This window comes from Osmerus eperlanus, chromosome 16, assembly GCF_963692335.1.
Source record: "Osmerus eperlanus chromosome 16, fOsmEpe2.1, whole genome shotgun sequence".
Taxonomy (NCBI): Eukaryota; Metazoa; Chordata; class Actinopteri; order Osmeriformes; family Osmeridae; genus Osmerus; species Osmerus eperlanus.
Genome location: NC_085033.1, coordinates 8,308,236 through 8,319,095, shown reverse-complemented (window position 1 = coordinate 8,319,095; position 10,860 = coordinate 8,308,236). Strand labels below are relative to the sequence as shown.

The 10,860-nt window shown below is 45.2% G+C and overlaps 2 protein-coding genes across 2 annotated transcripts in view; one reads left to right on the top strand and one right to left on the bottom strand.

Annotated features, from left to right (window-relative positions):
* The first annotated feature begins 14 nt into the window (after nucleotides 1-14).
* Nucleotides 15-3,517, top strand: napgb (N-ethylmaleimide-sensitive factor attachment protein, gamma b). The gene is made up of 12 exons (XM_062481163.1): nucleotides 15-197; nucleotides 569-636; nucleotides 721-805; nucleotides 909-926; nucleotides 1,016-1,046; nucleotides 1,201-1,310; nucleotides 1,522-1,588; nucleotides 1,673-1,743; nucleotides 1,848-1,926; nucleotides 2,062-2,141; nucleotides 2,314-2,443; nucleotides 2,583-3,517. Exons 1-12 carry the CDS (start codon nucleotides 142-144, stop codon nucleotides 2,718-2,720), a joined length of 933 nt encoding a protein of 310 aa, XP_062337147.1. The 5' UTR covers nucleotides 15-141; the 3' UTR covers nucleotides 2,721-3,517.
* Nucleotides 3,518-4,994: 1,477 nt separating this feature from the next.
* The window catches only part of LOC134036489 (piezo-type mechanosensitive ion channel component 2), a 40,652-nt gene continuing 34,786 nt past the window's right edge, over nucleotides 4,995-10,860 (bottom strand). Inside the window, exons 39-54 of the mRNA XM_062481471.1 lie at nucleotides 10,264-10,806; nucleotides 9,907-10,165; nucleotides 9,629-9,811; nucleotides 9,249-9,546; nucleotides 8,945-9,077; nucleotides 8,685-8,832; nucleotides 8,286-8,500; nucleotides 8,026-8,184; nucleotides 7,794-7,941; nucleotides 7,335-7,523; nucleotides 7,129-7,224; nucleotides 6,857-7,026; nucleotides 6,648-6,773; nucleotides 6,375-6,463; nucleotides 6,089-6,299; nucleotides 4,995-5,868 (exon numbers count right to left, since the gene is read on the bottom strand). Of these exons, the coding sequence (XP_062337455.1) occupies nucleotides 5,616-5,868; nucleotides 6,089-6,299; nucleotides 6,375-6,463; nucleotides 6,648-6,773; nucleotides 6,857-7,026; nucleotides 7,129-7,224; nucleotides 7,335-7,523; nucleotides 7,794-7,941; nucleotides 8,026-8,184; nucleotides 8,286-8,500; nucleotides 8,685-8,832; nucleotides 8,945-9,077; nucleotides 9,249-9,546; nucleotides 9,629-9,811; nucleotides 9,907-10,165; nucleotides 10,264-10,806 (3,220 nt within the window). The 3' untranslated portion in view covers nucleotides 4,995-5,615. The remainder of the gene's footprint in view (nucleotides 5,869-6,088; nucleotides 6,300-6,374; nucleotides 6,464-6,647; nucleotides 6,774-6,856; nucleotides 7,027-7,128; nucleotides 7,225-7,334; nucleotides 7,524-7,793; nucleotides 7,942-8,025; nucleotides 8,185-8,285; nucleotides 8,501-8,684; nucleotides 8,833-8,944; nucleotides 9,078-9,248; nucleotides 9,547-9,628; nucleotides 9,812-9,906; nucleotides 10,166-10,263; nucleotides 10,807-10,860) is intronic.

Below are 10,860 nucleotides of genomic sequence, written 5' to 3'. Positions count from 1 at the left end.
TCCGTAGTGTAGCGATCTGTGACGTAGAAACGGGGCAGGTCTTTTTAATCCAAACACCTACGACATCTAGGCTATCTATTTATCGTTATTCAGTATTTTCAAGTACATATATCCTTAACTGTAAACGACGACGGCAACACCATGGCCGCACAGAAAATAAACGAAGCTCATGAGCACATCGCAAAAGCGGAGAAATGGTATGACAAGCCACAGTGTTTTCATTCAGATAGACAGGCTGCTCGCTAGCCAGCATAGCTACTGTACTCATTGATTTGGCCCATCTAGTAGCTTCTGCGGTTTAGACAGTAGCTAGCTATTGCATAAAAATAAAACGATTATGCATGTCAGTAACATGGACTGTACCTAGCATGCTTGCCAAGTTTTTTGTAGTTAATACAAATCCTAAATTACAGTAGATGCTCTGATGTTTACTAGCTGTACCAATACATTCGCATAGCCTACTACAGTATATTCACACTGTTACTGTATCATAGTTTCGTCCTAATCTAGTTAACATCAAATATAGTGACTTGATTGTGATGCAATGTTACAATTTTTCACATGGCAGTTTAAAAACAAATCTAACCAAGTGGAAGCCAGATTATGACACTGCTGCGTCCGAGTATGCCAAAGCTGGTAAGGGCTGAATCATAGTCTTATTTACTGGAGTAAGGCCTATAACAGAATTGTATATGAAAATACCGGGTTTTGCATCTCCAGCTGTGTGTTTCAAGAATGCCAAACAGTTTGAGCAAGCAAAGGATGCCTACCTGAAGGAGGCAGAATATCACACAGAAAATAAAACGTATCCTTTTTTATGGGACTGTCAGTTTCTCAGTTTCTTTTCAACTGAATCCAGACTAGATAATGTAACAATGTCTTGTGATTTCCTCAACCTAAATCCCCAGACTATTTCATGCTGCGAAGTAAGTAACACTCACTGGACAAACATTCAATTACATAGAAGGAAATATAGGCTGGCAGACCTACTTTGTAACATGTTTTTTTCCCCCAGAGCAATTGAGCAAGCTGGGATGATGATGAAGGTGAGCTCTAACTCATTCTAACTCACTAATGCATAATACCTGTACGACCACATTAATGACTATGGTAGACGTACAGTACAGTGAAGAGGAGAGAGAAGAGTTTGTGTTAGCCATGTCACTTAAGACACCATGGACTCTCTCTTCCCTGTAAAAGGACATGAAGAAGATGCCAGAGGCTATCGAATACATAGAAAAAGCCAGCATGATGTATGTGGAGAATGGAACTCCTGACACAGCAGCAATGGCTTTGGACAGGGCTGGCAAGTAAGTTCTGATCCTATCTCTTGTAGCTTAGCATCAGATAATCTGTAATACACCATGCAGCAGTGACCCCGTCACACCAAGGGATGCACATTCTCAAAAATATGTATATTTTGTTTTAGTGTGTGATTGAGTGCAATAGGCATTATTAACAAGTTATCTGACTGAATTCAGTTTTCTTTCTTTTTTTTATCGTCATTCTTTTTGTGATCAGACTCATTGAACCTATGAGCTTGGAGAAAGCTGTGGACTTGTATCAGAAGGCAGCATCTGTTTTTGAAGTAAGGATGATGGAATGCTGTATATTTTGGATCAGATACCCCCTCAAAGTAAGTTCCTGATTCACCCACACTGTCTCCCTGTAGAATGAGGACCGTCTTCGTCAAGCAGCTGAACTTTTGGGGAAAGCCTCCAGACTCCTGGTCCGGTTGCGCAGGTAAGAGCACACTTTTACTGGGTCCATATCCCTACTACTACTGTTGGAATGTCATAATCTTTGATATGACTCTATTTGAACACAAACACTATATTTCTATACAGGCTTGATGAAGCTGCAGTGGCTCTTCAGAAAGAGAAGAACATGTACAAAGATATTGAAAACTATCCAATGTGCTTTAAGGTACTATACATTCTTGGTCGTATGCAAGCGTCAAGTACTCATGCTGAGATGGTGTTCATATTACAGTACTAATGCTGTATATTGAGTTATATGCTGCATGTGTTCTTGGTCTGTGATTTTATCTCAAATGTCTAGAAAACAACTGCACAAGTGCTGGTACATCTTCACCGAGTGGACTTTGTGGCTGCAGATAAATGTGTCAGAGACACTTACAGGTAAAGTCATGCTTCTTATGAAACCTTCACTTTACTTCATCCACCGTACATACCCGTGTTATGCATATCTACAGCTACAGTTCCAGTTTATTCTGGAATGTTCATCGTAGAATACTCACAACCAGCTACTGTGTAAATGATTGTGAAACTGCAATGTGTGATTGGCTTGCAGTTTACCTGGGTACGATACAAGTGAAGATGCCATTGCCATGAATACACTACTGGCGGGGTATGATGATCAGGATGAGGATGTAGTCCACTACATTTGTAACTTACCTTTACTGAAGTACATGGACAATGATGTGAGTAAGATGCATCAGATGCAATGCAGTTTCTCCAGCAATTTTTATCCTCATGTCAATGAGGTCAATTTGGGAACTTTGGGCACCCCAAAACATATTTTATACCATTCATCTGTTTCCTCTTCCTTTCTGTCCCCAGTATGCCAAGTTGGCCATATCCTTGAGGGTGCCTGGAGGTGGAGTGAAGAAGAAGAAGACCCCTGCTGCACCACAAGGGGGCGCCAGTGGGGAGGTCGCACCAGAGGAGGACGACGACTATGAGGGAGGCTTGTGTTAAGCCTCGAGGTACACAACACGATGGTTGAATATTTGTTCACTACACAGTCTCGTATTCCATACACAATAACAGTGTGATATGTGGGTTCATATCAGGTGAAAAGTAGACCTTTCCCCATATATGGGTACAGTTTCTGAGCTCCCAGATTCTCCCTGTCTGTGAAAACAATGAAAAATTCCGTTAGCCGTTATAAATCAGAGCTAAATCTACTGATACATAAATATAGTATATATATATATATATCCAGATCGCATATTCGTGTATGTGTACAGTTTTTGAGGTGGATCCTCAATTAAATAAGACATCACTTATATGTTGAGAAATTGTGTCCTATTGAAATTGTAATGTTCTGTCATAATATACATTTGTTGGTGTCAATCATTGAAGTTCATTGAAATTGTAAATGTGGTCGTCATTGTAGATTGTGTGTACAATTGAATTCAAATTCTATTCTATTATTTATTAAGTCATTATACTTTGTCCAGGGACAATATTATTGTGTATAATGTGAATTTATTGTTGTGTAGATATCTCAGAGATAATTTATTAAGTGTTACTATACGTACATTGTTCAAGTCAAATAACTGGTGAAATATTTTAAAAGCATTCAGTGTCTTTTCAATAGTGGATGTGTACAAGATAAGTTATTTAAAAATAATTTGATCTAACATAGGAAAGTTGATTTGCTCTCACATAATGATTTTAGACAGTTATGTGTCTCAAGGTTTAGCATATCTTTGCACTGTAGAGGGTGTGACTGGACCAAAAGTATATCATTATCTGGTATGTAACTGATAGACTGAGGTAGAGAAAATAAAACAAGAACAAGAGGGAAAAGAAATGTAGTGGAATTGTTCAGATTCTTTACTATGCTATTAATGTTTAAATTCTAATAATATATACACAAAACCTTCCTACTCAATGTCAAATTGTTCTATACGTCTAATGCATCTAATTGTTGTTCATAGAACAAGTGAAAACATGGTAAAGGCTGCACATAAAATCAAAATCAATTACATCATGTAAATAATTCCACATTGGTGAAATTGCAAAAACAAAAGTTTCCATTACATAAAGCTGTACTGTATTAGATGGAAACAAACACTGCTATGTGTGTTATTTGTGCATTTCCTGTGCATTCCCTAAATATTCAGATCCTTCCTTTACGGCATCATGAAATAAACAAATTATTTGATGTATTTGGTGGTGGTCATTTCGCATACTGTCAATTTTATCCAACAACAATAATAAATGTCTGGCTGACCGTGTTTAAAATGTGGGAGAAGCAGGACCTAGTGGTACAAAACAGTTACTTGGAAAAAGGTCAGGTAATGGATGCAAAGCTTTTTAAAGTCCTGATTTATTTTTGATGAGTGTAGCGTTTGTCTAATGCTCTCTACCTGCTACGCAATGTCCCTACTTGTCTTAATGCACCCTGTCACAGCTTTTTGATGTTTTTCCCAATAACTTATGATGTATTTGTGCATTAGAGAGATCAAAGCTGTACATCAATGTTGCCATCAGTGAAAATCAAAATTCTAAACCTCTTGTGTCTCATACCTGCCAATGGGCAGCTAATATATAGACATACACACAAAAAAAAACTGCCATGCGGTAATTCACAATGGGTAAACGGAAAAAAACGTTTCCATGATAGCAAATTTCCTTTAATCATACACGTACACTTTCACATTGCATTGTCCACACTATCATCCATAAAATGCCATGTACATGTAATGAAAATGACTTTATTATAGTTTTTTCATGCTACAATGTCTTCTAATGCATAGTTTGGACCACAGGGTATGTGTATGCCACTTGTGTCAATGGGTACTTGTCTCATCCACCTCCATTTTAGTGGCATAACCAATTTTACTGTTGTGGATGTAAGAATGTAAATGAGGTTGACATTTGAATAACTGTAAAAGGTGATGCACGACAGTCTACCGGTTGATGCACGAGTAGCTTCTTTATACCCTGATTAAAAAATAGCCCCCCCTTGGATTGAGCTCTAATAAAACTGGACAAAGAAGCTATTAGATTTTCTATCACATTCACTGTGAACATATCCAAAAACTGTCCCTTGCCCATCAATCTCCCCAGAACTCAATCACATTTTCCCTTGACCTGTAACATGTCATGCCTTTTAATATTTGACCACCTTTTTTAGAATGCAAATCCATATTTTTCTGGCTATGTCATCCTTCAAGCGTTAATAATATAAACACGTTTATTTTCTGAACCGACAATGGAATAACTGAACCCCTTCTTGGGATGTTTTTTCCTGAGAGATATATTTGATAACTAAAACACTTTTAGTTTCTCACACTAACAAAGTAAGGCAAGTATAGATTGTGTAATAACTGTATTTTGTTTTTCAAAACTGGCTCGTCTCAGTCTCAGACATGACAGAGTGCCTTTTTAGGGGTTTTCTGTATCTTGGCCAGAACAGAAGCTGCCTCTAGATTCTGTCCTCCTTCGTAATAGGCTGCCTTGGAGGCTGAGAGTTATGTATTGCACAACCCCACAATCCAGGAACTCCATTTGGAAACCGTCTGAAAAGTGAGCTGCAGAATTGTGAGCACACATTGGATCTATATGGTCATTATCCATGAATGGGAAGCCCTTGGTTAACACTGTCCTGTATCCACACTGCTGTTTGAGCAGCCTGCTTTTCCAGGGGCAGAGACAGAGTCGGTCATCCCATGTCGTTCTTCCGTGGGAAAGCAGGGACAGTAATCCACACACACCACAAGAGCTCTTAAACCACTGCTCAGTGCCAGATACACCCCACTCGAAGCGTGAGAGAAGTCCCCGCCTCAAAGGCCTGTGCCAGTCACTGTGCCATGGTCACTTCTCATGTCACTAGTGTTCTTGTGGTGGGCATGGTGAGGCTCACTGGGTCTTCTCCCTGGTCCACTTGATCATAGTCTCTGGGGAGCGATAGAGGAAGATGAGTTTGGCGTACATGTCCTCCTCCAGGTCCAGCTCTCCCGTCTCTCGGACCAGGAAGATGTCCGTGCACAGCTTCAGGATGCGGTCCACGTTGGGCAGCTCCTCGAACATGATGGTGTGGGAGATTCCGCTGAAGAACTCACGAACAAACTTTCCAATGACCAGCACCACGGACGCGTACAGCCCCATAATCCTGCAAGGCAAAGGAGAGAAAATACTTTTAACAAGCAGCTGTGTGGTCGGGAGGGTCACACCTAGGTGTGTCAAGACAAACTGCAACTCACTTTGTTCCGAGAAATCCGCTTTGTACTTTTCGAAACGAGACACAACAAAAGCAAAAGGATATTGAACGTGCCAAATGTGAGTTTGGATCATTCCACCACAGGGCCTGTTTGTTTTCTGTGTGTCCTCACCCGTATCCAGCCAGGAATCCCAGGCTCGGAGGGCTGACCTGGTCGCTGAACACATAGAGCTCCAGGCCTGCTGAATACTGGTTCTTGGAGCTCCTGATTTTCAATGGGGCTGCTTCCGTCTGGTTGACAATCCACCACTCCTGCGTCTTCCCTGTGTCGTTGTTGGTTCTCTTCAGGGTCAAGGTGATGTTAAACCACACGGGGTCTTCCTCTGAAGAGAGATAGAGTTGGATAGAACCCGAGTACATACATATGGAAAAGATGACAGAATGGAAAACAGACTTACTGGCATCACGTTTGTAAAGCTGGTCTATGGGCTTGGATTCAGAGTCACTCGGAGCTCGGAGATAACGAGGCAAAACATGTTGAATAACCCTGCAGGGGAAGAGAAGGGAGCACAGCTGCCTGTTATCGGGGAGCACGGATCAGTCACTTATGCAAGAGCCACAGAAAGCAAAAAAAAAAAAGACATCAATATAAAGGTGGATGAACTTCAGAACACCGTGACACTACAGAACGACCACTGAACACGACAGAACAACCGAGCGGATGTGCTCACACTGTCTTTGTGCTGCTAGGGTTTACGTCCAGTAACAACTCCACAAGCTCCTGCTTGGTCTCGTCGTCCAGATTTGTAACGTGCTTTCCTGTCGCCGTCTCAGCCTTAGCCCCCAGAGTCAAGTTCCTGAGAGAGAGAGGGAGAAGATAGTCAATACCCGTACTTGTACTTGTAGCTATTATTCACCTTTCAAGACTCTCAAGTCTTACCTTTGAATGGACCAGGCTACAGTAATGGGGAACTCTTCAGAGTCGTTCAGAACCTTGATGAGGTTATTCCTACTGGGGGGACTGATGGTCCATAGGGAGTTGGAACTCCCCTCCAGCTCAGCAATGGTCAGGTCCTCTGGTGTGTAGCCCTCCAGCCACTGCAGGGCCTCCTGCATAGAGGCAAACAACCACACAACCTCAGGACTTGGTGGAAAATGTATCTCACGAATCTGCAGAGGAAGAGAATCTCATCAACGGTTTATTCCACGTACATCATTGCCGTAGTACGACTTCATGAATTGGCCCATAAAGTTTGACTCGGAGACCTCCTTCAGTTGGTTCTGCTGAGCACTCATGGTAAATATTGGCTGTAAAGCGAGCACAATATCTCAAGTTAGTACACAACATCAATGGGAGAGCCAAGTCTAAGGTCTTTTTAACTATAGTCAGCAGTACAGTGTAATTCATTGTCAGGAACCTGAAAGCCAGCCAAGGTGATGGTAAAAGACACATCCAGGGGTTTGTTGACCACCCCTGCCACGGACTTGACCAAGGACATGAAGAGGAGGGGGAACCACACGATGCAGATGAGCAGGGCCACAATCATCCCTCCCATGCCGTATTTCACCACCTTCTTCTTCTTCTGTCCCCGGGGCTGCGGGTAGCGCTGTGGGGAAAGAGCAGGGACCTTTGATCATGTTTGGCCTTTAATGTGGATCTGTACCCTTCATGGACCTGTTTATGGTGTAGTTTGTAACCCAGTCTGAGCCCAGGCCCTTTCAGAGGTCTGGAAACAGGCTGGTCCTGTGTTAATGGTTGTTTAGAAACGTACGTCTCGTCCCTAGAGAGGCACGCCGTCTTTCTACGCTCGTTAGACAAAACCATCTCCCATCCGCCAGATGACCAAGACAATCCTTTCATGCAAGATGGACCAAACCTTCTCTGACTCCCTCCAGCACTTGAGCACAAATATGTGCGCGTAGATGTCCTCCACGCAGATCCAGCTGGACAGGCTGAGCGTGGTGTCCGTCCAGACCCAGTCCATCACCGCTCGCAGCTCTGTTAGGAACGGCACCAGGCGGAACCTTAGGAAAACACAACACGCCACACGCAGTTAGCTGGAACCCACCTCCATCCACCCCCCCCCCCCCCCCAAACCACAAACCCACCCTTGGAAAAGGAAGAGGTTAGCGTAGTTGTAGCTCTTGGTGAGGAAGTTGCCCAGCACACGTGTAGGGTAGCCACAGCGGATCTGATAGGCCGACAGACTAAAGTAGAAGCACTTCACAAAGTACCACATCTGAGCCACGTAGTTCTCACTGAAACGTCTGAAAGCAGCACAAAGGTCAAACCCGTTATCGGCTAACTAGCTTTCATACACAGGGATAAAAAAATAAAATAAAAAGTTCTTCATATTGTGAGGTCTCACTTGTCTGTGACTCCGGGAAGAATAAAGAACATCCAGAAGTGGATGCCAAACACCAGGATGACCTGAAACACACATTTCCCCATGACCGTCTTCCTCAGGTAGAGGGCCCGGTCCACCACCATGGTCCCAAATTGTATCAGAACCATGACCAGGAAGGGCCCAGGCACCTGGTCCTCGGACAGCGATGAGGTTATGTCTGCTCCTGCTGAGTGTTTCTGCAAAGGACCAGATTTTTTTTCTCTCACATAAACACAATTCTGTAGAGGTATATATGCACTTGTAAGCAAGTGAACACGTTAAAGAGCTCCACTCTATTTTTTTATGATTGTTGAGTTATTCTTCTTACTTTAAACTCTTTAGAAACAAAATAACAACAATTTCACAAAAGAGATGAGATACCCCAAAAGCCCAGAATCCAAAAACGATAATGATGAAGTCAACGGTATCAGCAAGAAACATCAGCACGTAGACGTCCGTCACTGCGCTGTACTCGGGGTGAATCAGGTTGTAGAAAAACTGACGAATGGGCGAGTAGATCTCAAGAGCCCTGGAAAGAAAAAAAATTGTCATGAGAGCCAAGTTTGGTTTGAGTTCTGCAAGAAAGTGGATACTCCACACACACACACACACACACACATTCACAGACAAAGAGGACTGACCATTTCATGATGAAAACCCTGGCTTTGATCAGCTGCTCCCTGATCTTCTCCATGATCAGCTGCTTGCGGGTCTTGGGCTGGACGCTGGCCTCACTGCCGTCCTTACGGCTGCTGTTCCGGGTGCTCGTGCTACCTGTCAATTCAAAAACCACGCCAACGCACATCCGCTTCAGTCGAGCTTGAGCGCGTTCTATCCGGAAAGGACACATCGAAACCCCTCGACTGACCTCGGCTCCGTTCACCAGACAGCAGTGTATGCCGGGTGTGAAAGTGAGGCAGATGTCCCCTAAGCCCCTCCCCCTACCTCTCTTGGATCGTGCTGAGTGGCTGGAGCGATGGGAGATGTGGGACGCCCCGCTGGAGCTCTTGCGGCGTTGGTAGGTCTGCTGTTGGGGGCAGTGCATCTGTACGTGCACAGAGTCCGTTGAGGTTCCCAGGTTGATGGACTTCAGGGTGTGGGTGGAGCTTCTCCTGCCCTGGACGGCTGGTGGGACGGCCTCCTTCTCTTTCTCCTTTTCCTGGCCCTCGTCCTCTGATTCGGCGCGCTGTTGCGGGTCCTTCTTAGTCTCCTTGGGATCATCCTCGTCCCACAGGCCATGGCACTGGGATTTGGAGTAGAGTCATGGTCAACAACCAGTTATGGAACACAAAAAGGCAGCTGAAGTACTGACAGCACAGAAGTACCTTTAATATGGATCTGTGAAAGAAGAGGGCCAGGAGCTGAATCAGGTCGTAGTGGACGTAGCCATCCTTCTTCTCCACACCGATGATGTTAGGAGGGTGGTAAGGTTTGTTCTTGTCAATCTTCTGGTTCTGGTTGAAGGGGAAGAATCCAAACTGGAAGAAGTACTTGATGACTATGGTGACCTGGGAAGAGACAAACAGTGACCAGAGTTACAGGGTCGTAACAGGGTCGGTAGTCATGACCTAGCACCTGTCACTCAAGCTGACATATTCAGTACCTCTGTGTAGACGATAGCTGTCATCCAGAAGCGTTTGCTGGGCCGCGGCACAGAGAGCATGGCCCAGAGGAAGATGAGGATGGGCAGCACCAGGGTGGTACAGTTGGCAGACACCATGTGGTTGATGATGATGACCAGGTAGCAGACCATCTCAGAGTGAGCCACCAGCATGTTGTACAGGGCATAGCACAGCTGCAACACCAGAGGCTGGCTGTTGTAGAACTTCTCCGAGTTCTCCAGCTCTTCGTCATAGAACATTCTGGAAGGGAGAAAGAAGAAGAGATTAGAAGGGAGAGTAAGAAAGAATGTGTTCAGAGAGCACGTTACTGCTTGCGTTTGTTCAGCGTGTCCCCTCACTTGTTGAGCAGCAGTTCGCTGGCGGTCAACTCCGTGGTCGCAGAGGGCAACAGGGGGTCGGACAGGCAGTCCGACCTGCTGTCCGGGGTCATCGCCATCAACCTTCTGTCTTCCAGGTCACTGTCGTCATCGCTGACCTCCAGGCGGTCGAAGCTGACCGCTTTGCTGTAACTGGGCGGCACGTCCGCGTCCGAGGTGTTGGGAGCGTCGGTGTTGGGGGTGTGCAGCTGTCGCGCACGCCCGTCTGTCTGCATGTACTCCTGCCTGCCTCCCCCCTCGTCGCTCTCAGTGGTGTAGTCCTGGCCGGACAGGGCTGCCGAGGGGTCGTCTGCAGGACCCGCGGAGCTCCACAGACGCTCCTGCCTGCACCGGCCCTCCTCTCCCTCCTCCCCGGACTCCGCCCCCTCCCAGGGGCCGCCCTCTGCTCCGTCAGCCCCCTCCCTACGGGGCCCGTGCTGGCCCTGGTCCTGCTCGTCCTCCACCTCGTCTATGGTGTCCGCCGTGCCCTGTCTGGAGTAGAGTGTGACGCACTGGGTGGCTTCGCTGCAGGACAGACACAGGAGAAGACATTAGAGCACAGTGTCACGCTGGTTATGA

What these genes read in the sequence shown, in the direction of transcription:
- napgb (XM_062481163.1), top strand. Translation starts at nt 142, where the DNA reads ATGGCCGCACAGAAAATAAACGAAGCTCATGAGCACATCGCAAAAGCG. An exon ending in CTCCTGGTCCGGTTGCGCAG is followed by an intron (nt 1,744 to 1,847) that starts GTAAGAGCACAC and finishes ATTTCTATACAG; the next exon opens with GCTTGATGAAGCTGCAGTGG. An exon ending in TGAAGTACATGGACAATGAT is followed by an intron (nt 2,444 to 2,582) that starts GTGAGTAAGATG and finishes TTCTGTCCCCAG; the next exon opens with TATGCCAAGTTGGCCATATC.